Source organism: Typopeltis vanoorti, chromosome 15 (genome assembly GCF_054136105.1).
Source record: "Typopeltis vanoorti isolate ZY-2024b chromosome 15, IOZ_Tvanoo_1.0, whole genome shotgun sequence".
NCBI lineage: Eukaryota > Metazoa > Arthropoda > Arachnida > Uropygi > Thelyphonidae > Typopeltis > Typopeltis vanoorti.
The window spans coordinates 43,374,579-43,401,367 of NC_143563.1; the positions used below are offsets into that span (position 1 = coordinate 43,374,579).

The 26,789-nt window shown below is 36.3% G+C and overlaps 1 protein-coding gene across 3 annotated transcripts; it reads left to right on the top strand.

Annotated features, from left to right (window-relative positions):
- The first annotated feature begins 4,676 nt into the window (after window positions 1-4,676).
- LOC150098710 (thiopurine S-methyltransferase-like) lies at window positions 4,677-26,443 on the top strand. 3 transcript variants are annotated; one of them, XM_090404958.1, is made up of 9 exons: window positions 4,677-4,744; window positions 7,452-7,546; window positions 9,298-9,390; window positions 11,390-11,519; window positions 14,901-14,953; window positions 22,518-22,592; window positions 24,786-24,871; window positions 25,385-25,429; window positions 26,265-26,443. In XM_090404958.1, the coding sequence occupies exons 2-9, from the start codon at window positions 7,464-7,466 to the stop codon at window positions 26,381-26,383; spliced, it is 684 nt and encodes a 227-aa protein (XP_090261084.1). In that variant the 5' UTR covers window positions 4,677-4,744; window positions 7,452-7,463; the 3' UTR covers window positions 26,384-26,443. The 3 variants fall into 3 exon arrangements, with proteins under 3 accessions (XP_090261084.1, XP_090261081.1, XP_090261082.1); XM_090404955.1 differs by lacking the exon at window positions 4,677-4,744 and adding an exon at window positions 4,764-4,799; XM_090404956.1 differs by lacking the exon at window positions 4,677-4,744 and adding an exon at window positions 4,903-4,942.
- Window positions 26,444-26,789: the final 346 nt, after the last annotated feature.

Here is a 26,789-nt window from a genome sequence, read left to right on the forward strand (position 1 = left end):
CACATACCGTCCATAGAATTAAAAACTTTCATTTAATACAATGGTTTACGCATAAATACGCGACTGGTAATACCTCGCGCATAATTCGGTGAGATATTTGTCAGGAACAGCCTTCATTAAATGCTTCTGTCTGAGGAGGTTCATACAGACAACCAGAAAGTTCTCTTTGTCCATACAAGCCTTCTCAGACGACAGTAATCTCGATTCTAACAGAAAAAGTAGGTAGTCGTGTTGTAAATTGGTTTCGGAGTTTGATTGAACTTTTGACGTGAACGGACGTATTATTTTAGACTGTGCCTGATTGAATTTTATATAAGGTTTTTCGGGAAACTCACACTGCACTGGCGCTAACACAGTTCGTAACCTACTGTCTCCCCCTCTGCATGAAATATTCACGAAGTTTGATGGCCGTGTAGGCCCCAACCACAAGAGGACCAGTGGTGGATTAATGGTACTTTATGGAGGTAGGTTTTCGCTCTGTGGTTAAGTGAATTCTCGACACTCCTTTTCCCTGCTATTAGGGCATTATAAACTCTAACATATATTGTTATGCTGGTAGACACCCGTGTGTGTCTACGGGATTTGTCATTGGATCCTCCAAAGTCTAGAAGTTTATCTAGTTACACCGGAGTGTTCTTTGACAGTATACAGTGTGCAATGATGGAAGAAGTAAAAGACATTAAGGACGCCATTCAAAACTTAAACAAAGATCTGACACTTGACGTTCTCAAATTCATCTTAAAGAAATTTGAGACAGAATATCCTGGCAATCTGAATCTCTTCTCAGGTTAATGACACGGAAAAATATGATGTAGACACTGAAGGGGACTTCGCACCTGTTCCATCTCCAAAGAGTTCCCCAACAGTACGATTGTTCGCAGGAGGAACAACTAAACAAAAGACGTAGAACATCTGAAGATGATATGGAAGAGGATGTAGCAACACACGATACCCAAGATAGAAAAGAAAAGGTCCCTCCAGTTATCCTCCGAGATAAAGAGAAGTGGACCTCAGTTTCAAGGTCCCTAGGAGAACAAAACATCAACGTCTCCAGGGCAAGAAATACTGATGAGGATGTAAAGATTCATCCTACCACTATTTCAGATTATCGTAAGATGACGAAATTGTTGTCCAACTCCAAATTGCCGTTCCATACCTTCGCACTAGCAAGCGAGAAAAATCTTAAAGTGGTACTTAGATCAGGCGTTGCTGAGGGCATCACAACTGATGAGATCACTGCCGACCTCATCAGCCAAGGACTCACCCCAATCAAAGTCAGTAGGATGTTAAGATCTGACAAAAGGCCATGCCGCTGGTGTTGTTCGAAATCAGCAATACATAGGATATATGAAGTGACAGATATTTGCAAGCTCAAAATTACAACCGAGCAGCTAAGGAAGAAGGCATCGGCAAGGCAATGCCATAGATGCCAAAAATTCAGGCACTCCTAAAAGTTGTGCAGAGCTGCCTACAGATGTCTGAAATGTGGAGAGGGACACCAGACCAACACCTTCACCAAGCCAAGATCTACACCTGACTGTTGTGATAACTGTAGAGGACCACATCCCGCTAATTACAAGGGGTGCCTTTTCCACCCAAAAAATCGTGGGTCAGCAAGAGTGAACCATGCTCCCCCCATGCAATGACACCATAAGCAACCAAGAAGGTCGCCATCCTGATCGAAATACCTTCCGTTCAGCAACACAGGAAGGCATTCCACCTTCATCTATGTCCAAAACATATGCAGAGACAGCATGAACTCAGATTCCTTCATCTCAAGAGCAAACAAGCTCTAAACTAACATCAGTTCTGACTGCTTCACTCGCCATCATGTTGAAGGAATTCAGCAAGGCAAGCCCCTCACCATCTTCCAGAAAGAGATTTTATCTAGAAACCCAATCCATATTGACAGCTCTCTACAATGTATAAAAAATTCGAACCAAACTGCCTCATGATTATAGCACGGAATGCTAATGGCTTGACATTAGCATTCCATGATGTTTGAATTCGCAAACAGATACAATCCGGACATAATCTTGATCAGCAAATCCCACCTCAGACCATCAAGCAACCCAAGGTTATATTCTATATAGGACAGACAGACTTAACTCTAGTGGTGGCGGCACAGGCATTTTTATTAAAAATTATTTAAGCCACATGTATTAACCAACCCTCAACCTTTATACCTTGAAGTGACAGGTGTGGAGGTGCACACAAACAACGCAGGTAAACTTAAAATCTCTGCAGCGTTCAATCCTCCCAGCATTCCACTATTGACATCAGATTTAGACTGAATTTTGGCCCCCACAGATTCTACAATTATAGCAGGAGACCTGAACTCTAAACATGCAGCTTGGTTCAGTTCGTCAATCAACTCCAAGGGCCGTACTTTATTTAACTACACGTCACTCAACTCATCAATAGTAGCTGGACCTACTGAGCCCACCCACTGCAGCCGATCAGGAAGTTCGGATGTACTAGATATAGTTATCCTCAGGAACATAAGATATCAATATCGGCAGGAGACATTAGAAGAGTTTACTTCAGATCATAATCCCATTCAGCTCAAGCTAGGTACCCAGGATCAGTTCTCTCCTTATCATTCTTTTATAGCATGGTATAAGTTCTCTAAAGTTATCCCAGACCACATCGGCCCACCTCCTGCCATTCGCAAAAAAGAAGACATAGACTTAGCTGTAAGAAACCTAACTAGACAAATCAGCACAGCAATAACATCAGTAACACAAACCACTGTCTTCTACGCGTCCAGTCGGATTCCGGAAGAGATAATGGGCCTAATTAGGGCTAAAAACAAAGACAGAAAGCGATATCACAACACTAGAGCCCTGCAAGACAAAACAACCTTAAATAACCTGAACAGACAGTTTCGAGAAGCTCTCCAGAAACACAGCAATTCCGAATGGGAACCTAAACTTACGGAAATCAACCCAGAAGATAACTTCATGTGGAAATTTCTCAGATCTCTTTGTACCAAAAGACAACCTCTTCCCCCCTATGAAGACCAAACATGGAATTGCACACTCAGATGAAGAAAAAGTTGAAGTCTTAATTGACAATCTGGAAAATCAATGCAGCCCATCTTACGAAAACGTACATATTAATCTCATTTATAAAGTTCATCGTAAATTCAGAATAGCCTTAAGACAGCCTAAGGATGACTCAGAAATCATCACCACCACTACTCCAATAGACATAATCAATAGTATATCCCAACTGAAGAATAAAAAGGCTCCTGGTCCCGACAGCATCCCCAGTAGAATAATAACATTACTCTCAAGGAAGGCCATAATTCATCTGGTTAATATAACCAATTCCATACTAAGATTCCAGTACTTTACCACAACGTGAAAAACTGCTGATATCATCCCTCTGAAAAAGCCTGGTAATAGCCCACAACTCTCCCAAAGCTGCAGGCCCATCCGTCTTCTTTCCTGCCTCGGCAAAGTAATAGAAAAAGTCATCCTAACAAGACTACAGCTGACAGTGGACAACATAAAATAATCCCAAATGAGCAATTTGGTTTTCGCAAAGCTCACAACACAGTGAAACAAATTCACCGTTTAACAGATCATTCATGGTTTTAATTGGAACCTCCACACTGCTGCTGTGTTCTTGGATGTTGCCAAGGCCTTTGATAAGGTCTGGCATCAAGGCCTTATCTTCAAACTTATTGAAAACAACATCCCAATTAAGCTAACGAAACTTATTTACTCATACCTTAGAGACAGATACATGCAAGTAAAGCTTAACGGAATTGTTTCATCAAGGCGCAAAATTCTAGCTGGAGTACCTCAAGGTTCTCTTCTGGCCCCCAATACTGTTCACAACTTATGTATCAGACACCCCTCTTAACTCAAGAACAACCATTAAGGCCTTTTATGCCGATGACACAGTTATTCTAGCAAGGTCTCTCAGCCCTCGCCTGGCAATCACTAGACACCAAGGAAGTATCAACGTGCTGGAAAACTGGTTCATCAACTGGAGGATTCAGGTAAACCGCTTCAAAAGCTCAGTCATGCTGTTTTCTAGAAAAAAAGGTCTGCATTGCAGAACACATTTTATTCTCTGGTCAAAAGATTCCATGGCAATCAGAGACCAAATATCTCGTGGTACTACTAGATAAGAAACTCCTTTTTAACAAGCACATCAATCTCATTGGCTCCAAAGACATCCAAAGTAATAGCTCAGTTCTACACAATGATCAACAGTAAGAGCAAACTGAACCTACGAAATAAATTACTACTTTACCAGATGGTCATACGTCCAGTTATTACCTACGCCTCACCAACATGGAGTCACACTTCACGATCAAACATTTAAAACTACAAAGAATCCAAAATAAGTGCCTAAGGATGATCCTAGAGGCCCTCTGGTTTATCAGAAATTCACAGATTCATCGAGAAACCGGCATTCCATACGTCTCGCAGAAATATTTTTCGTCAAATCACAATTCAAACCCGCTGAGCGTACAAGCTGTCAATTACAATGAAACAGAGTACTACAAATACAAAAGACCGAACGCTATTCTACTCTCAGCTGATCATAGCTAACACAACCTCCCCCACGAGGGCGTGTTAGCTTTCAAGAAGTTTCAGTATCCAGAGCAATAATCTGCTTACTACAGGGCGATGTTAATCACATGTTATGACAGTTTGCTATGATAAAGTTTCGAAGTGCAGTGTCAGCATTAAAAAAGGAATAAACACTTCCTCCGTCTTCGAACGTAAGTATTTTAGATAACTTTGCAGGTTTGCTGACTGATATCTGACTTTTAAATAGTAAGTTTTTCACTTTAGAATTTAACGTTAACTCGTTAATTTTTAAATTGAGGGTGAACGATTTCACACATTTATAAAACGGTTTCATAAGAATATAATAATTAATTTATGCAACGAGGTTGGTTGGTTGGTTTTTCTATGAGGTAAAATAACATGTTATTTTGTGTAGATACCATCTTATTTTTTTTTTCGCGGCTGTATTGGATTTCTTTCAAGTATCTTAGACAATTATAAATTCAAGATCCCAAGAAATTATGTTCTCGGTTTAATCCTTTACCCATGTGTAAGCCAACAAAGTTTGCGCCTGAACTAATCTTCAGGACTGTTTCAAAAAAATATATCAGACGATTCTTGGAGTCATCTTGCTTTTCATCTAGCAGTGAATCGAAAATGGCTGACGTTGCTGAGAATACTAGACAACAATATTTAAAAAAAAATTTAATGTGACGATTTTTATTATAATAAGATAAGAAATATGTTGCTTTTAGATTTCTAAAGTTGATTGTCATTTATAGGAAGAGAACAATGATTTTTTTAAAGATTTATGTTGATTTTTATTATAGTAAGATTATATACTTTATAAATTATATAATTTATTGTTTACTAGTGACTTTTTTATTTCTTTATAGCAAAATATCGATGCATTTTTTTTTAGTCTAGTGATATTGTTTACATTTATAATAAGATAAAAATAAATTAAAAATAACCTGAAAGTAAAGCATCCACTCATGAACTTTTTACCATTTTACAATGCAGTGGATAACAGCATTCAAAACGACTCCTGATATCTTACATGCGTATTGTACTACTTACTAGTTTTAAGTGATCTTCACATAAAGGGACCTCAATCTCAGCCTACAATTTTAAACAAAGAAGTGAGGGGAAATTTTCGAATCGTTTTGCAAATTGGAAAAAAAAAATCGAAAAACGATCACACAATTATAGAAATTTGAAGTCCAACTGGTTTTTCTATGAATTGACTGATTGCACTCACCGTAGACAAAGTCTATGTTCAGGCATTTGTTTCATAAAGCATCAATTTTTTTTTCCCGCACTTCATACGTGATGATAAATCAGTAATTCTACATTTTGGTTAGTATGTGTGTGTGAAGAATTAGTAAATACGATACCTGGATCAGAATGTTTTTCTCTCTCTCCCTTGTCTCTATGTTTTGTGAATGTTGTAATTCTGACTGAATCGCTAGCCTGGTCTCGGAACTTTTTTAAAGTATTATATTTATTTTTTTAAAAAACTGCAGCTGACATTGAAGAAAAAAAATTATTTCATGATAAGACTGAACAAAAATATAGATGAATAATAATAATAATCATGGTAACAATAACAATCTAATAATTTATTGTTATTGTTACTTTCCAGAAGGAGATCTAAACCATCAAGAGTTGCTTCCATATTATTTCTTAGTTATTAAAAAAAGTGGTGTGCTACACCTTATGCATGTTTTGAAATAACTAAAATATGGTAGTTATAGCTCTGTGAAGTCTCAAAGAAACTACCTCGGCAGCAGATAACATTTTTTGAAAAGAACATTAACTTTTAGGGATAAGGAAGTTATTCTCCTACTTTACAAGGTCTTAATAAGACCACATCTGAACGATCGTGAACAAATACGATTACTTGGATTTCAGTGTTTCTTCATTCCTAAGAAACAGAGCAAAAGATTTGCTAACAAAAATCATATCAGACTTGTAGAGCTTTGCACATGAAGACAGGCTGAAAGATTATGGTCTTCAAAATTTTAGAGCTAAGGATGAGAGGAGATACGATAGAAACATACGAGTTAGTAAAAGGCTCTTATATAGATACAGGGGAAATGTCAGCTCATGGGAGGTGGAGGGAGAACACAACGTTATCTCTAGAAACTGATAAGGAGGTGATCAGGAAGATTATGAGGTGTAGATTCTTTTATGAGGTGTAATGAATGAATGGAGTAAGATACCACTGGACATTGGATGTTATTAGGGAATGTTTTTAAGGAGAGATACGATTGATGACGTGCACTTTCTCCAGCCTTTCCTCAATGAGGACTGACTCCATGAACCTATTTATATGGAGTCAGGCCAATAATAAGCCGGCCTGGTTGGCCGAGTGGTTAGCATATCTGCTCTCCAGCCAAAAGGCTGCGGGTTCAAATCCCTCCATGGGCATGGATGTTTATGAAGATACTGGTGGTAGTGGTTAGATGGCGTTGGTGTAGATTATAAAGTTAGTTTTAGTTGTTGGAGTGGTAGAGACGGAGAGTCCTCGAATAGATGTAGTCCCTGGAGGTGTTATATAATAATAATTTCACAAGAAAATGTCGTTTACTTGAAGAAAAAAAATTGCAATGAATAAAAATTTAAACCTGTTATTTTATCGGTAGTTTCGTAATAAGGGATCATAATATAATCATAATTGGAAATTATGCAAAATAAAAATTTTATCTTGTATAATACTGAACTTGAAAAGCACATTCAAAATATTGTAAAGGTTAACTTGTTTAGTATTGATTTTATCCGATTTCAGTTCTCATTGTTTTCGTTTTAAAGGTTGAATGCTCAAATTAATTTTTATTATTTATTTATTCTTTTAAGGGAGAATGCTATTTCGAATATTTTAATCGTCAACTGTTTTATTTATTTATGATTTTGCAGATTGGACACTAGATGGCATCTGAGGAGTCGCATAAATTTTGGGAAAAGAAATATGGCGATAATGATATTCATTTTTTCTTGGATTTCAAGCATCCGTAAATATTAATTGAATGCATTTTCTAATTTTCTGGTTGCTCTCTGATTTTTGTAAAATAGATAAACCTAGTAAAATTTTCACATTGTTCGCTTCTTTAAAAATAATGAGGAAATATATTTTCGTAATCGATTTACTGAATACTTGAAGAAGGAAATATACATGCTGTGATTAACTCATCGACCAAAAAAGTTAACAACAACAAAAAAAAATTTTTTTTCTACTCAAATGAAATATCTGAAGTATATTTTTCATAGATTGCAGCATGACAAGCCAGTACGTAAATTGAAACTGATCTAGGTTGGATAATAGATGCGCTGGATTGGAGAATGGCTGCTTGATTGATATTAGCAGATTGTGTTGAGGTGGGGGGGGGATGATGTACCAGAAGAGAATATTCAATAATTATGTTCCCCATAGGTCTGTTTTTTTGGGGCTGTTGTTGTTTAACTTATACGGTATGTGAATAATTGCCGGCCGAATCCCGCCGTGGGCATTGACGTTAGTGATTGTCTGTGAAAATTCTAGTAGTGGTGGTGGTGGTGGGCAGTAAATTGCGTTGGTATAGATGATAAAGGTAGTTGCCGTTCGCTGTAATTGGTAGATTTTGTGGTGGAGAAGGAGAGTTGTAGAGTAGGTGCCCTCCCTCGATAAGTCATTGGAGTCCTTAGAGGTGTCACGTGATAATAAAAATAATACTGGGATGAGCTTCAACAGTGATATACAGATCTTTGGAGACAATGCGAAGTTTACTTGAAAAGCTGCACTAAGAACTATGAGGAGTAGAGCGGATGTTGTAACCTTGCGAGAAGACTTTAGTAGATTGGATAACTGGTCGAGTGAGTGTGGTTATCTGTTCAATGTAGCAAATAATAAGAAGAGGTGGACAATGATGAACAATCTGTGAGTGATTGTGGACAAGGACCAAAAATTTCGGGGATACATTTCTGAAATTGTGAAGCTGCACAACAGATTATAGTAGTGATGCCGAGAAAAAGGAAACTGATATACAGATGTTAGGAAATTATGTTTCCATTCTATAAGGCTTTGATCAGACCACATATGGACTGTTTTGCACAGATTTGATTACCTGATTTTCAAAGAGATGAAGAGATATTGGAAAAGGCTCAGAGACGATTGAGGTGGTTCTGGTCTGTGGAATGAGGAGAGATTTGAGGGAATATAATTGCAGAGGCTAGTGCATAGAAGATGAAAAGTGTGGAGGTTACATGATCAGACATTAAGTTGGTAAGGAGTTATTACTGGATTAATGTCGATGCCATTTTTCATATAATGGATGGAAACAGGAGGAAGATACAAACAACATCCCTGAAATAAGGTGTTAGCAAAGGGATGAAGAGTAGTTTTGTGTGGAGAGTGATAGGTGATTGGAATACATTGTTTAAAAGCGGTGTGAATGCATTTAAGTTACGGTATGATAAGCTGTGTGACTCCATAGAGTATAATGCTAACCGGAACAAGAATAACACTAAATATCTGCTGTTTGATAACCTGTGGTAAGCTGAGAGGTAAAATCGTTATTTACATATTTCTTCCACTTCTAATAATTATTACGTTGTTGTGTAGTCAGTTACTGTAGCCTGTTATGGTTCTTAAATAGTCTTTCGTTAGCTGAATAGCAACCATTCATTACAATGTTGCATGAGTGAGCATATAATGCACTTTATATCACACATATACTTATTGATTTGCATATAATACTATTAATAATTTTAATTTGTCGTAATCTAGAATGCTTTTAAAATACAAACATCTTCTGATTGATGGGCGCCAAAATATACAGATATTCTTTCCTCTGTGTGGCAAAAATGTGGACATGAAATGGTAAGTAATATGATTGTTTATAATTACAACTAACAATTTTTATGATTTGTTAAAATTATTATAATTTGATGTATTTTGTCAAATTTGAAAAAAAATCATTAATATAAAATAAATATTCTTTATACTCATTATACTTGTAAAGAAAGCGACATTTAGGATTTACAAAAATAAAAGAAAAAGGGAGTCACTTGAGAATATGAGGGATATTTCATTTATACCGAAAATGCGATAAAAAAAAAGAATACTTGTTCTGAACTAAAAATTCAGCCACCGTTTGAGAGTATCGTTCGAAAAGTTTTTTTTCACACTAAAGTAGTTATTTTTATACTAAAATATATTTATAGATCTTCAGTGCAATTTTCTTTATGCATTATCACTGCTGTGCTCACTACCATTTATGTACTGTATAATATAAATAGTGGTGAGGTGTTTCCTAAAAAATGGGCTTTTCAAATTACAAAACATATCCAAGACTGGAGGGTTCATGTGAGGACACTGCAAGAGGATTACGAATTGAGAAAACACTTTCCACGGTCATCCAATTCTCGTCCGTCCGTCAGACGCCGGCTGAGTCCCCTAATCAGAAGTTTTAGGTAATTAATACAGCCGGCATCTCACTCCTCTTTTGATTCCCAAAGAGTGTTTTAGATCTCTAGGTTTGTGTTCATGATGCTGGTTTGCCTGTGCTGAGAGACCAAAAATCAGAGTTTCTGGAAAAAATCGACCACCTGGGTATGGGACCGGCTAACTCACCTTCATTGAAAAAACATGAAGGCCCTTCGCGTCATGCATGGGATTCGAACCCAAGTATTTCAACCGGACCACTCTGTCGAAACCAATTGAGCTACACGATATCCCAATTCTTCCTCACATCTTTTTCTGAAGTCTTATTTCCAGAAACAAAAACAAGTACAGGACGTTTTTATTTTGCTCATGTTCTGGTATACAATTGACGCGAAGATTTCATTGACATCATTTCATTGACCATGCACGCGGTGTGAACGTTTGAAATTACCCTCGTACATACACACACATTTGGATATTTAATAAAATCATTTAAATGATTATCAATGTGAAGATCATAATATTCATTCCCTACCCTTACACTCATCATCTTAATCAATGTAATAAAGAAAATGTATCAATAAAGAGAAATATAGTTAAAGAATTTAAACTTGTGTTACTTTACTTAAACATTGAAATAAATTGCATTCCACGTAATTCAGAATATAATGTTAATCAGAATTTCTAGACTTTTTTCCACTTATAGTCCGTTTTCCCTGATTAAGTAAATATAAAATCGAGTATAAACATAATAATCAAAAATGTAGGTTCCAGAAACAGTTCACACAAAATTTTCATGAATGGTAAATCCGAATGTAAAACTTAGATCAATTTAAAAGCAGATATTGCAAAAATAAAGCTTCACCATATTCGATAAACGACGGTTGAAAGCATCAAGCAATTGAAAGGGGGGGGGGGATAATGATATACACTAGTAAATACAATAATTAAGTTTATTTCATGTTACTATGAATATAAATAATTTTAATTAACATAAACAAGGCATTCATGAGCTATTTTTTTAGTAAACGCAAAAGTTCACTGTTGCCATGGGAACATTGAATAAATACTCTCTGTATCGGCCTGCCATCTGGTGAACATAATCGGTCTACTGCATTAAAATTAATGACAAATAAATAAATTACATATTTAAAAAAGTATGTGAATTTCGTCCATTTAGTTTAAACTCTTTACGTTCACCAGGTGCCAGGATTTTTGTTAATAGATGCTGTTTTGTCTGCACACCTCCACTTGCATCCTATGATGACGGTCAATTTCGTCACACGGATCAGGGTAGGCGAAGATTATTACGTAACACTTAGACCATTCCACACTTCTTTAATTTCTAGTAGTACGGAAAGGAATGGAGTACTATTCTCTCTTTTTTATTTATTTTAATTTTGCAATGTGAACAATTTTTTATCAAACTTTTCAGGCTCTATGAAGAAGGTCATAAAATAGTTGGAGTGGATTTCTGTACCAAAGCAGTAAAAGATTTCTTTACCGAACAAAAACTTGAATACACAAAAGAACCTGTGGAAAGTTTGAAAGGAGAACTGTACCAGGTATCGAAGGTTTAGATATATTAAGAATTATTCACTTTTTTTTTCATTGGAGATATATTTTTACCATGAATGTTGTTCAAATGATTTCCAAAGGTTGTAAACTTATAACACAAACATGGAACTTTGTCAAGCTACTTCGGACATCTAGTAAGAAAGCGTGGATAATACCACGTACTGGAAGATCTCAGCCATACTTAAAAACATATTTATATCGAAGTCATAACACTCGAAGGTTGTAAATATTTCAATAAGAAGAGGGTAAATCACACACATCGGAAGAAAACAACCAAATAATTTTGAACGTAATTGCCTTGCCTTAGCAAATGATTTTTTAAATTGGTGAACAAGTTTCTGAGTGCTGTATATAATGTTGTAAAATTAAAAAATCATGAGCTACATCGATTTAGTTCTCATGCGTAAAAACGACACATGCAAATACTTTATTTATTTATTTTAAGAATCTCAAAAAAATCACTTTGAGTTAGTTCGGATTGTAGGATGATTAATTATTTGAACCGTTTCTCTAGTTGGATTGTCTGAATAAATTCAATCATTATCATAAAGGAATGATTTTTGATACTCCTCCTCCTCTAGATTAGACACACACACACACACACACACACACACACACACACACACACACACACACACACACACACACACACACACACACACACACACACACACACACACACACACACACACACACACACACACACACACACACACACACACTTTGCATCCTGTCTTACACTTTTCTTTGACTAAAACACTTTATCCATGATATAACCTTTCCTGACAGCACTTCGTTCAATTTTATTCTTTTTACTAATTGTTTCCCTGAGAGATAGTTATTTTGATATAAATATCATCACTGCTGCTCAGTAACATATGCAGGATCCTCGTCGTTCGAATTGTTCCCCTTTTATATATCAATATATAAAGTACATGCGGTAGATACGTTCCATAGAAAACTGCATAGAAAAACTCGCACAAAAAAGACCTAACTTACGTTGAAAAATTAGGGATACGCTCCATAATTTTCTAAAACCGTAAAGCCGAAGCAATGAATTAAAATAAACCTAAAATTGCATAAAAGGTTTATAAAAATTCAGGGAAATAAGAATGCCGCCGAAGTTTGTTTTAAAGATTTATTCATTTAATTTTATTGAAAAGTAATATTTTTTTTTTTACATTTTTTTATCTGAATTATCTTTGCTATTACACAATATTCGGCAACGTTTGCGAACTGGTGCGAAATCACTTTCATCACCAGAAGAGATAGTCAGCGCCCAGATCTGTATGGTAAAGGCAATGTTTCTTCACAAACAGAATTAGCTTCACCCTCGTTCTGTGCTGATTTTTTTCTTCTGACAATGTAATCAGTGATTAAAGTTTGCGATGACGACTTTACTAATTTTTTATACAGCTCGCGATATCCAGACATACAGTTCTTCAGCTCACGTTGGAATTTAAAGGCTCGTTCAGAATTTGTGGCATTAACACGAAAATGATATTCCAATTTATTGCACAGTTCAAGACCTTCTCGAATTATATTTGCAGGGAGGGGGACAGGTTTTTCTTCCGCTTCACTATCGTTATCTGGATCTTCGACGATATCTAAAGTTAACCGATATCCAATAATATCGTCACATAAGGCATTATCCACAAGCAATTCGTCTACATCATTCTGGCTAAATGTTTCAAAATATTCTCCACCAATTTCATGTGCCAAAGTAATGATTTCAGCTGATAATGTAGATGTCTGAACGGCTGCACTGTTCGCAACACATCCATGGCAAGCTAATTTCCAGCAGGCATTTAAAGTTTGTGGTCTTATTTCAGCGATAGCAGATGCAACATGATTTAAACAGTCCAAAATAGAAATTTTTTTTCCAAACGTCAGTTACTTTAAATTATTTATTTTCTAGTTTATCCAATATAAATTGAACAGTGTGCTTAACGTAATATTTTTCAAAAGTAGCAATTATGCCTTGATCTAATGGCTGAATAATGCTTGTTGTATTGGGTGAAAAAAACACTACCTGCACATTTGGATGTTCTAAATGGGGAGATGACTTGCATTGTCAACAATTAATAAAACTTTAAAATCGAGAGCTTTTTGTTTCATGTATGTTTCCACTTCTGGTACAAAGCAATTGTTGAACCATTCAGTAAATACAGCAGTTGTTACCCAGGCCTTTGTATTAGCCATCCAATGTATTGGCAGCTGTTTTAGATCTTTGCCTTTTAGATCACGTGGTCTTAGAGATCGATTTACTAGGAGAGGTTTCAACATTCGATCCCCTGATGCATTGCTACAAAGTAGCAACGTTACTCGATCTTTGCTTGCTTTAACCCGATTGCTTTTTTCTCAGACTTTGCGATGTAAGTTCGACTAGGCATTTTCTTTCAAAACAATCCTGTTTCATCAGCGTTAAACACTTGATCGGGCACAATATCCACCATCTTCAATAATTTTGGCTAACTTCTCTTGAAACATTTTGGCTTTTTCTTCATCTGCTGCTGCAACCGTGCTTATAATCTTCACGTTATATAAGTGCATTCCTTTTTAAAAACCCGGTTAGCCATCCTTTGCTAGCCGAAAATTCTTTATCAGCCTGGGAAGCGGAAGTAGATGGCTCCAATTGCTTCATCTGTTCATAAAACCGAAGAGCTTTTTGTTTGATTAAATAAACATTTATAGGAATTCTTCTTTGAGTTAATTCTTCAATCCAAATTATGAGCGGTCGTTTCGTTTTTTTTAATAAAGCATTTCTTGAGTACGATGATAATTTGGCTTAGTTTTGTGCCAGAAATGACAGATTTTTCATATTGCAACTTCATTCTTTTTACTTGCTCTTATAGTAGATTCGCCTAATTTAAAATGTTTACCAATCGCTGTAGATCCCTCTCCGTTTGTTAAGCGATCTAAAATTGCAATTTTCATTTCCGAAGAAATTGCTTTTCTTTGGCTCTTTTTACTACATTAAGCCAAATTAAATCTTTAAAATAAAAATTAGCAAAATTTAGACTTACGATAATGAAAAGACAAACACTTACTCACATGCAAAATTAAACTTCACCGATTCTCACTGTTTACACGGTACGCCAGAATGTGCTGCAACACGCTGTTCATTATGTACAACGGGGAAAACCCGGAATTTGATTGAAATATTCACCGCATAACTTCAAAACCGCACAAAAAAGATACGCATGAAAAGATACCGGAGTGTATATCTCAAATGATGCAAAGATATATCTCTTCCGAAAGATTAAAAGATCAAACAGCATTGATCCTGCTTATGCTACTGCTATAGGTTGATACTTTCATTCCTTTTATGGCAAAGTTTTGGTAATTTATTTACTATTTATTTTCAGACTCTGGATGGGCGACTCAAAATTTATGTATGTGACATACTGAGCCTAAACAGGTATCTAAATAACTTTTTTAATAATATTGAAAATATTAGTATAGAATTGTTTATTTTCTTCTAATATGATTCTCTTTTCATGATTAGACTTCTTTTCATATATATCCATCGATATTTTCAACGCAATTATCTTTATTACGGAAATTGGATGGCCATGTTGCGAAAATGAATATCCTGTGCTTATATTCCAGTCAGATCTTCTTGGAGTCTATATCGTATTCTGTTTTAATTAAATTGGCATTTTTTTTAATTAAGAGGTTTCTCAACTGTAGTAGCCAGTAGGACTCATTACAATTAATTCCAAGAGAAAGAGTAAAAAGAAAAAAATGAAATAATCGAGTATGAATCATTTGAGACAAAAGAAAGAGTTATCTCATATAGTTTTTTTTCTGTTTGTGTAATTGTTATGACGAAAATTTTCCCGATTGTTATCTGGCAGATTATCTCCAGTTCATATTCGTTTTTAGACTTTTTATGTCAGCTTCATTCCCATTCACTAAATGATTATCGGAACAAATAAATAAACAGTTGAGATTACAAAAGCTGTTTATTTCAGAAAGCTCACTAATTCCAATCACAAAATTACATATTAAACTTATCAACCCGTTCAGTTCCATTCCATTCCACCTATTCATTGGACATCAACAGGAGCCGTATGGTCACTCAGTCCCGGTGAAGTGCCGCATCAATCCCCGCCACGTGGTCCTGTTGTATGCTTTTCTAGAGGCTTCAACTCTCTGAATATCGGTCACTCCAGACACAGCATTCATCCATCCATCCCACTGACAGTCTACGCCTTCCTCTTTTTCTATGACTTTTACCTTCTATTACCGGTTTTAGAGGTCCTCCCTCAATCCTTTGAATGTGTCCAAAATATTTCCAAAAACAGCTCTTCTTTTCTTATCAGACCTTCTTAGGATCCATGTCTCACTTCCATAAGTCGCTGCATCCAAAATCCTCAACTTTGGTCCCAAGGAGATAGATCCATCCTTCCAGATTTAGACAAGTCTCTGACTTTTGGTTTAGCCATTTCTTATCTTCTTCTAACGGCTTCTGAATAGCAATTTCTTCACATTAATAATGGATCACAGGTACTCAAACTTGCTGACTTCCTTAATTCTTTCTCCACTAAGGTGCACTTGTTTCTCAAGAGCTTCCCTGTTTGTATTTCCTTTCAGAGAGCCATAATCTTGGTCTTGATAGGACTGTGTTGAAGTTCTCTGTTATTACTGATGTTGCTAACTTTGTCAAGAATTTGTCATAGTTCTTTCTTGTCACACAAAAGGGTACTGTATCATCAGCATACCTCAGTTTACTGGTCAATCTATGTCTTCAATTCATGCAATGCTTCACGTACGATGTCCTTAGCATATATACTAAACAAGTGAGAAGAACGAAGGCATCATTTCTTAACTCAATTTCCAACTTGAAGCCAATCGGTTAATCTAACACCGGTTCTTACCGTGGCCTATTGTTAGCTATCAACCTGATAATATGTTGAGGAAAATTCCATTCTTTTCATCACTTCCCATAGTTTCACATGCTGAACACAGTCAAATTTAGAGTAGTCTATGAAACACGTTACCACAGGAACTCTAAATTCTTTGTTCTTTCTGCGATCTGTCCAAGGCAAAGAATCTGATTTCTCATACCCTTTCCTTTCATTATACCTGCTTGTTCCTTAGGCCTCAATCGTATTTAGAATGATCTTTAATAAAATCTTGTTTGTATGAGATAGCCTCATATAAGCTGTTTAACTGCTGTTTCAATCTCATGCCTAAGTGGAGGAGAACCCAGATCGAAATTTTCCATTAGATCCCATAGTGAATCTGATATCTATGGGTCTATTGGTCTTCTAGATACTTAGACCTAGACCTAGATACTTCTTGACTGTATCCTTGAATTATTCCCAAAGCATTTCAGGTGAGTTCTCTTCAATAGTCTCCAAAAGATCATCCAGCTGAGTTGATGTTTCATCTTTGAACCCACCAGGGATTACTCTGACATCCAGTCTAGTGAGATAGACCTGACTTGGAAGGTTTCGGAGTCAGTCTTTGGCTCTTACTAGCTAATGTCTGTTCCACAGTTCTGCTCTTGGGCAAGTATCCGCATCAGAAATGCATGTCTTCCCTGTTTCTAGAGCCATTCTGAGTATAGGCCCGTCTTGGGTGTTTCTGGAAGCAGATATTGCTAATAAGGAATCTGTTAGCATGAGCAATTTCCAACAATTCAGTTCCATTGGTAGAATAATTCCCCCCCCCCATACACACACACACACACACACACAAAGTTACCAGTTTTGTGTTAATACATATTCAATTGAACAGCAGCTATATTTTCTTAAAATAGCATACTTCCAACGTTTTCAAAACATTGTCTAAAGCAACCCGCCTCTTTTTCTAATGAAATATTTGATATTCTTTTTAAATCAGACAAGTACTACTTTTTTCATCGCTAAAGGATAAATTAGCTCCAAATAATATTTCAAACAAATCTCTGAAAAATATGTAAGAATTAATATAACCCTTGTATATAACAATTGTACAACTACTCTTATAGAGTCAGTCATCATTTATAAAATCTCTTTTCAGTATGTACTTAGGAAAATATGTAAAATGCTGCCGCGTCACACTTGTGACAAGAATTACAACTCACGCGTGAAACGGAAGCTATTGGAGAATGTTAATATTAATGGCAGTACATATTAAAACTGACAAATAGAAATATTAAAAAATTGAAAATTCTCAACGAATTTTTGCTGTTTTATTGATAGTATTTTTAAATTTTTCTCACCACATTTTTAGATATTTTACGGAACTCTCCAAATCACCTAGTAATATAATTTCTTTTCTCGAATATTTTCTATTGCATTGATTGAGTGATGAGTTTGGAGTTTGACGAACTTACTGCTAGAAACCACACTCTTTTAGGCTGTATTATACTACTTACGGAGGTATTCTGTGAATATTGCATTGCCTTGGCTCTAAACCTGCCCGAATTCCAACGTCTCCCCCCCCCCCTACACAAAATGTGCAAGAGGTCAATGGCCACTTAGGCCCTACCCGAAATGAGGACCAGTGATGGTTGTATGGTTTTAGGGAGGTAAGTAATTTCCTGCCGAACCAAGTAAGTTTTATATTTTCTTCCCACAACACTACAACATAACAACGCCTCTTGATTTCTGCTAGTTGACTTTTCCAGTCACCAGGATTGTGCTGGCAAGTCCTACACCTGCGGGATTATAAGTAGGCTCACTGTCCCTTCATTTCTAAGTCTCTCACAGCCCTTAAATAGCTCCAGACGACAGGAGACGATACATCAGCATGGAGGGCATCAAGGAACAGATCCGGAACTTAATCAAGGAGCAGGCACTAGACGTGCTGAAGTTCCTAATAACAAGGTTTGAATCGGATTGACCGGGTTTTTTTAAACCTATACGCCCAAACAAATGATCCAGATGGAGAGGATGAGGATACTCAAGGAGAATTCACTAATGTTCTGCCATCAAAACCTCCCCGCCAAAACAACTCGCAAGGGGAAGCACAAACAAATGGCAAAACAACAGAAGATCATATGGAGGAGGACTCACCAACACAGGACGCTCCGAGGAACCCTGAATAGTTCCCTCCTGTCATATTACGGGATAGGAATAAATGGACTTTGTCACATCAGCCGTTAGGGAGCATAACATCTTATACTCCTGGGCTAAAAACTCAAATGAGGAAGTTAAAATCCCACCCGCTACTGTTACTGACTATGGACAGATGATAAGGCTAATAGACAAAAAAATCTTCCCTACCATACCTTTGAAACCTTTTACTTAGTGAAAAGACCCTGAAGGTGGTGTCACTGAAGGAATCACTCCTGAAGAAATCACTGCTGATCTAATCAACCAGACCCTGACCCAAATTAAAGTGACCAGGATGCTCAGGTTAGACAAAAGGCCAATGCCGTTAGTACTTGTAGAGATCGACAACACTCAGAAGATATACGAACTGATTTCTATCTGCGTCCTCAGCATTACCACTAAGCCTATAAGAAAGAAAGCGTAAGCAGGACAGTACCATAAGATGTCAGAGGTTTGGCCATGTTCAAAAACTATGCTGGGCCGACTTCAGGTGCTTAAAATGTGGCGAAGTACACCAGACCATCATATTCACCAAACCAAGATCTACGCCAGCTAAATTCGCCAATTGTGGAAGTCCTCACCCCGCCAACTACAAGGGCTGCATTGTACATCCAAAGAACCTCGGGTCAGTAAAAGCCGCCCTTCCACTTCCCCGCAGCGACACTATGGGCAACCGTGCAGTTCGCCCTGCAGTTCAAATAACCTCCACTTCAACAACTCAGGAAGGAACACAACCTGCAACTACTAACAAAACATATACTGAGGCTGCACGAGCTAAGGATACTTCTTCTCACAAGCTCTAATTTAACATCATTACTAACTGCCTCACTAGCTACCATGCTACAGGAATTCAGCAAAACAAATCCTTCGCACCATCCACGAAGAGATGCCTGCCAGGTACCCATTCAATTCTGACAGCCCTCAGTCATGAATAAAAATAAATACAAACCTAACTTCCTCATGATTACATCGTGGAACGCAAATGGCCTGACCAACAAGATCCTTGAACTGCAAGAGTTTACTCACAGATACAATCCGGACATTGTCCTGGTTAATGAAACGCATCTCAGAACAGCTAACAGCCCTAAATTAAAGGGCTATGTGATATAAAACAGACAGACTTACCGCCTGTGGATGAGGCACAGCCGTATTCATTAAAAACTATCTAAGCCATAACGCCTTGACGAACCCATAAACCAAGAAACTTGAGATAACAGGTATTAAAATTCATACTAACAATACCGGCAGCATCAAAATTTACGCTGCATACAATCCACCTAGCATTCCATTATTGGTATTTGATTTGGACTCCATTCTCAGCCCCTCAGACTCCATTATTATGGCTAGAGATTTCAATGCCAAGCATACAACTTCAGCTCCACAATCAACAATAAAGGCCGTACTTTAAACAATTATTCAACACAAAACTCTATAGTTATAGCCGGACCTACAGAGCCCACCCATCATAGCCCAGCTAGAAGTTGAGATGTAATTGACATAGTCATTCTCAGAAACATCAGTTACCAGTTTCAGTTGGAAACATTAAACGAGCTATCATCTGACCACAATCCCATCCTACTTAAGGTCGTACGCTAGAGCAACTCACTCCTTCGCACTCCTTTATACCTTGGGACAAACTCTCTAGAATTCTTGCAGAGCACATCGGCCCAGCCCCTGTTATTCACAATAAATATGAGATAGACATAGCTGTAAACAACTTAACCAGGCAAATAAAAAAAGGAATAACATCAGTTACCGAAACCATTGTCTTTCACTCGATCAGTCGGATCTCTGAGGAAATCATGGACCTAATAAGAGCAAAAATATTTCCAGATGGAGGGCAACTCCATCTGGAAATTCTTGAGAATCCTCCATACTAAAAGCCAGTTCATACTCCCAATACTGACGAAGTAGGGAATAGCTCACACAGACAAAGAAAAAGCAGGAGCTCTAATAGACAACCTGGAAACAAAATCTAACCCCTCTTATGAAAATTTAAACATCATTCTCATCTACAAAATTCACCGCCGTGTCAAGTAAGTCTTAAGACAACAAAAGAATAATGCAGAAGCTATCACATCTACTTCTCCAGCAGAAATAACAAGCATCATAACCCAGCTGAACAACAAAAGGGCTCTAAGACCAGATGGCATCACCAACAGAATAACAAAATTAATACCCAGCAAAGCCATAATTCAATTAGTCAACATAATCAACGCTAACTTTAGATTTCAGCACTTTCCCATAACCTGGAAGACTGCCGACATCATCCCTATCAAAAAGACTGGAAAGGACTCCCAAGTCCCTGAAAGCTACAGATCTATCAGTCTTTTATCTAGTCTTGGAAAGGGCGCTGAAAAATGTATCCTCACAAGGCTTCAATCTGAAACGGACAAGCTAGGAATTATTCCAAATGAGCAATTTGGAATAATTCCTAGCTTGTCCGTTTCAGATTCATTCAGCAATTTGGAATAATTCCTGGTTACATAGACTGGTTGAGCATATCATAAAAGGATGACTAAGAACCTCCAAACAGTTGCAGTCTTCATATATGCTGCGAAGGCATTTGACGAGATGTGGCACCAGGGCCTTCTCTATAAACTTATAGAATTCAACCTACCATCAAGCTAATAAAAATAAACGATGCATACCTCAAAGACAGATATATGCAAATTAAAATAAATGAAATTATATCAACTAGACGCAAAATCCTGGCTGTTCCTCAGGGCTCACTCTTTCCCCCCCCCCTTCTATTTTCAATCTGTATAGCTGACATTCCCCCAAACCCTATATGCAAATGATACTGCTCTACTAGCAGGATCTCTCAGTCCCCAACTGGTAATCAGAAGACTCCAAAGCAGTATTCATATACTAGAGAAGTGTTTGATGGACTGGAGGATTCAAGTAAACCCCTACAAAAGTTTAGCCATACTGTTTTCCAAAAAGAAGGTCCAGATCAAGGAGGACATACACCTATTAGGAGTTACGATTCCATGGCAGACTGGAGTTAAATATCCTGGCGTGCTGCTTGACAAAAAACTTCAACTCAGAAATCACATAGAACACATTCGCTCGAAGACATCTAAAACAATCGCGCAACTCTACCTCATGATCAACAGCAGAAGCAAACTGGATATACGAAACAACCTACTTATATATAAGATGGTAATACGCCCACTCATCACTTATGCATCTCCTGCATGGACCCATACCTCGAATACAAATATTCAAACACTGCAGAGGATACAGAACAAATGCCTGAGGAATGATTCTGGATGCTTCATGGTTTATTAGAAACTCACAGATCCACAGAGAAGTCAACATTCTTTACATCGCTTCCCTTCTCCATGATCTTGCAGAAAAGTTCTTCATCAAAGCAAATAATCATCCAAACCCGTTGATCAAACAAGATTCCGGCTACAATGAAGCGGAATACTACAAATACAAAAGTCCCAAATCAATCTTATGCTCAGCTAAACACAGCTAATCTCACTACCCTCACAGGGCGAGCTTAGAGCTCAATAACACTCCACTCAAAGAACTTCCCTTACAGACAAAGGGGAATATGAAAAGCACATGTTCTTCATCCATTAAACCAGTAATGTGTTGCGTGTTATGCGTTTTCTATCGCATTGTATCTTCTGCTAACCACATTTGCAGAATTTGGAGTATTAAATAAATACCAAAATGTATTTATTTATTATTTATTTCAATATCAAGAGAGTGCATTTGAATTATAAGAATTTCAAATTATGTTAGACATTGAATTAGTAGAGATTTCATATTTTGTATATTTTAGATTATTGCACTTACTTCAGTAAATGGAAGCGATGAAATAATACTGGTAAAAGTGATTTGAAAGCTCCTATGATTATAATTATAAATGAATGTTTAATTTATATGGTTTATATGTTTAATAGTTTCATACTGAATTAGAGACATTGTCGGGACTATGGATGCAGTGTGGGATAAAGCAAGCTTATGTGCGATGGAAAAAGAATGCCGTAAAGAGTAAGTTTCGTAATATCTACTAACTAATGTAAACTATTTTATATACTGGTAATGTTTTCACCCTATGAAACACTTATTCGCCTTAAAGCAAGTTTTTTTTTTATTATTATTAAGAGTTAAAATTGCTGTCAGTTGTCTCTATAAAAATTAACTGAAAACCGAAGAGGATAATATTGTTAATAGAGTATAACAAATTAAGCCTAGCTAACGCAACCTGTGGCTAATTAATTAGATAATGTCGTTTAATTCCCAATTTCCTTTATATGTATTTCTCATATTTAAAAGATTCTGGACATGAGTTTGAATTACTTTTTTTAAAATACTGTTGCCATTCTTAGCTAAGTCCGTCAAAAAATTCTGCCTTGGAAAACATAATGTTCATTATCGTGTATTCAAGGCTGAGCATTTAAAAATAAAATTATAAAATAATACTTAAAATGATATTTTCATCTAATGTTTAGTATTACTGTCCTTATGATGTCCATTTAGATTACAAGCCCGACTTGAAATCACTTATTTGTTACATTTATGCATTTCTAATGTTCGCAAATAAATCAAATCAAGGTAATTTATTTCATACGGGGTTCCCCCCTCTTCTTCCACGGGATGAGCGATTAAGTATATTTTATGGCTGTAGATCCGTGTGTGTTCACGAGGCCGTTTTGCCAGTTTTGAGGGATGAAAAAAAGCCGGGTTTCCGGCTGAAACCCCCCCCCCCCCTTCACCTCTGTATGTGACCGGCTAACACGCTTTTAGTCAAAAGTCACGTCATGGACGGGTTGAACCCAGGTCTTTCCGACCAAAAGGCTTTGTCTATACTGACTGAGCTACGGAGACGCTCAAATCCTTAGACGAGCTCTAAATTCTGGTCCTGGATCTCGTAGAGTAGCAGTGAACCAATTCCATGAACCACAGTCTCACTGTACACAGGGATATTCTAAACTATATTTCATTGTATGTAGTTAGTCTATTTGATAAACAACGTGAGAGGAAAAACACTACCACATTCTGAGGCTGGCTACTCCAGCAATTGAAAAAGCCTTTATTTCAGAGAAATGTTCCTCACATCAGCGAAGAGGATTGGACCCATCTCTTTCTCAAATAAAGGAAATACGGTGCATAATCTTTCCAAATACAATATAGAAGTGCCCCATTTTTATTATTGCTTATTTTTGTACTGACTTCAACTGTTAACCCTAAGCGATTATCTGAGTAGAAAACTTCTACTGTTCTTGATATCTTTGCATCCTTTAGTAAAATACCTACTAGGGTGTTCTGACAGTTCGTTATCTCATATATTTTACCCATTTTGAAACGGAGGATTTTCTTTTTTTTTTCTTAAACAGGTGATTTTACACATTACGAAAATAACTGCATACGTATCTTGAATGGGGATAGTCCCTCTAGTTTGCGTAATATAGAGGAAATTGGACAGAAGAAGAATGTGAGATGGTTTCCATACATCCAGGGCGAAATCGTTGAATACTTTGAAGCATCACACTTCATTCATTTCCGTTTCGAGCACACACATAACCAGAAAATGTTTGGCCGACAGACCATACATGTAAAAAGAGTGAATCCTTGATAAATTTTAAAGACTTTTTTATTTGTTTTGAATCTTTTCAAAGCCTCTGCAAATTATCCAACACAATGCAAGACTGTCTTTGAGGATTAGACTGCATATTCCATTTTGAAGATAAAAAAAACAACACAAAACAATGAGTTCACTGCAACCATTACTTCATGCAGAGATCTTCCGCAGCTCAGTCAGTACTTTATCTGTACAAATGATAGTCAGGAATCTATGATACCAAGTTTCACGAGAGTAAGCTCTTTTAGGCCAAACCAACTTTTGGAAATCGACATGCAGTGTCCTCTTTGAGTCTTCACTCAGGTGCAGCTGAAGCAAATGCCTCAACTGAGAGGACAATTAAGGTGGCTCAGGAAACTTTTCAATATTCAACTTCAAAATCACAGCCGAGTGAAAGAAGAGATAGAACGAATGTAAATAAGTGCATTTTGCATCGCATCTAGCTCTAGTTTTAGATGCTTTTTACATTTTATACTTATTAGAAGGTTACATTTGACTCTCTCTTACAATTTATTTATGTCCAAGAAATAACAATAATAGTAATAATAATAATAATAAAACTACTACTAATAATAATAATAATAAAGGTAATTATTTCGCAGATACGTAAAAATGATGATGTCGCTTTTAGCTCCTGGATTCCAATATCTCTTGGTGTGTGTCGAGTATAAGGATTGGTTTTGGTCAAGTAAGTAACTTCAGTTAAACCTCTTATTTCACTATTAAAGTGCCTAAAATAGTATACATTTATTTTGCTAGTACATGCTTTTTTTAATGTATTATATGGACATTGCTCAATTCATTCATTACTTCTTGAAGCAAAAAAGACAACAGAAATTAAAACATTTAGAAAAATGATGGCTCACCTTTCAAATTATTTCTCATTTCCTGAGGGCGCAGGTTATAGTACTACAGTTCACATAATAATAACGATAAAGCAAAATACATCAGTTTGACTAAATGAAGATATAGAGCAATGATAGTAAGAAGTTTAACCATGTTTATAGTTAAAAACAGATAACCATAACCCATAAGGGCAAAAGAATGTTTATAGGAAATTAATATAGAAATAGTAAACAATTCTTTCAACTTAAATCCATAACATCTGTTTTTTTTTTTATTTAATCAACAAGATAATTTTTAAAAATTTTCTAAAATACTATATCTGGATAAAAATTATTGTACCTTTTTTTGTTTTTAGAAAGTCCTTATAATTTTCCCAGAGAACTGGTGCACTTTCTTTTTGGTAAGTAAATTTTGATACTGGTGATTGTACTGTATAATATACCGATCAACATTAATACTTCTCCTTCGTATCATATCTCTCAATTCTTTCTTATTTCAATATACTTAATTTAAGTTCTAAACTATGACGGATAATGGTTAAATTAATCAATTAAATTTAATATTAAATATATATATATATATATATATATATAATGTAATAGAAATAATAACGAACTAGAAGGTAGAGGCTACTTAATACCTTAACAGAGGCATGTTAAGTTCTTGATAACATCAACCGATACCGTGAAAAATTCGTTAACGACGCCAGATCAGAAATCGAACGTACTTCTTATGTTCTTCAGAGCTTATTATTTGAAGCCTAATTCATTTAGAAAAAAAAAACAAACAAACAAAGAACGTCACATCTGATCGTCAGTCAAACTCATGACTTTGTGAGGAAAAAAAGGCGGGGGGGGGGAGAAGAAAAAGTAATTAAATTCATAAAAACTACTACATAGGTTAGAACTTAAATTAAGTATATTGAAATAAGAAAGAATTGAGAGATATGATACGAAGATATCATTTCTCTAGAGGCTGGCATATAGAGCTACAAGCGAAAGGCTATAACTACATAGCATGCTGAAGTAACGCATTTATTTTTATAATTCTTAGTCAAAAATGAATCACAGTTTCATATGTTCTAAAAAATTTACTGTCTTTTGAACTGTGTTATTTTCAAAGTAATTTTAATTTACATCCACTAGATGTTTATTCATGGTCGTTTGCATATAAACCATTCATTAAATAGTAAAGTCATCCATAATTCCATATTTATTTATTTCTGTTTATTCCAGATAAGCACTGTAAAGTTACACTTTGTGAAGAACATCCAAGACAGTTGAAGCAAATAGTGAGGGACCGTATTCAAGCTGAACAAGTACAAGAAACTGTATTTCTTCTATCTGAGAAATAATATGATAATAGATCAGTGCTTAAATGTTTTCACAGAAAAATAAACCTTCAGTTAATATAATTCTAAATGCAAATCATTTTCGGAGTCATAATATTTTAAATATAATCTATACACGAGTGCTGATTAAAACATTTTATGAATCTGAAGTTTGTAAGAAAAACTAACACTGTTCATAATTATAGAATTACTTCTATATCAAATTATTTGCTTGCCAACATTTTCTTATTTGGAGGGAAAATGAAAAAGAAACCACTGGGACCTACGACTAGGCTGAATCGGGTTATATTAGTGGAATTACAGTCCGCGCGGTTAGCCTAGTGGCTGTGCGCTTCGCAACCATATGCCTGGGGAAGGAGTGGCCTAGGTTCGATTCCCGTCGCCGACGTGAGAAGCTTAAGGATCTTTC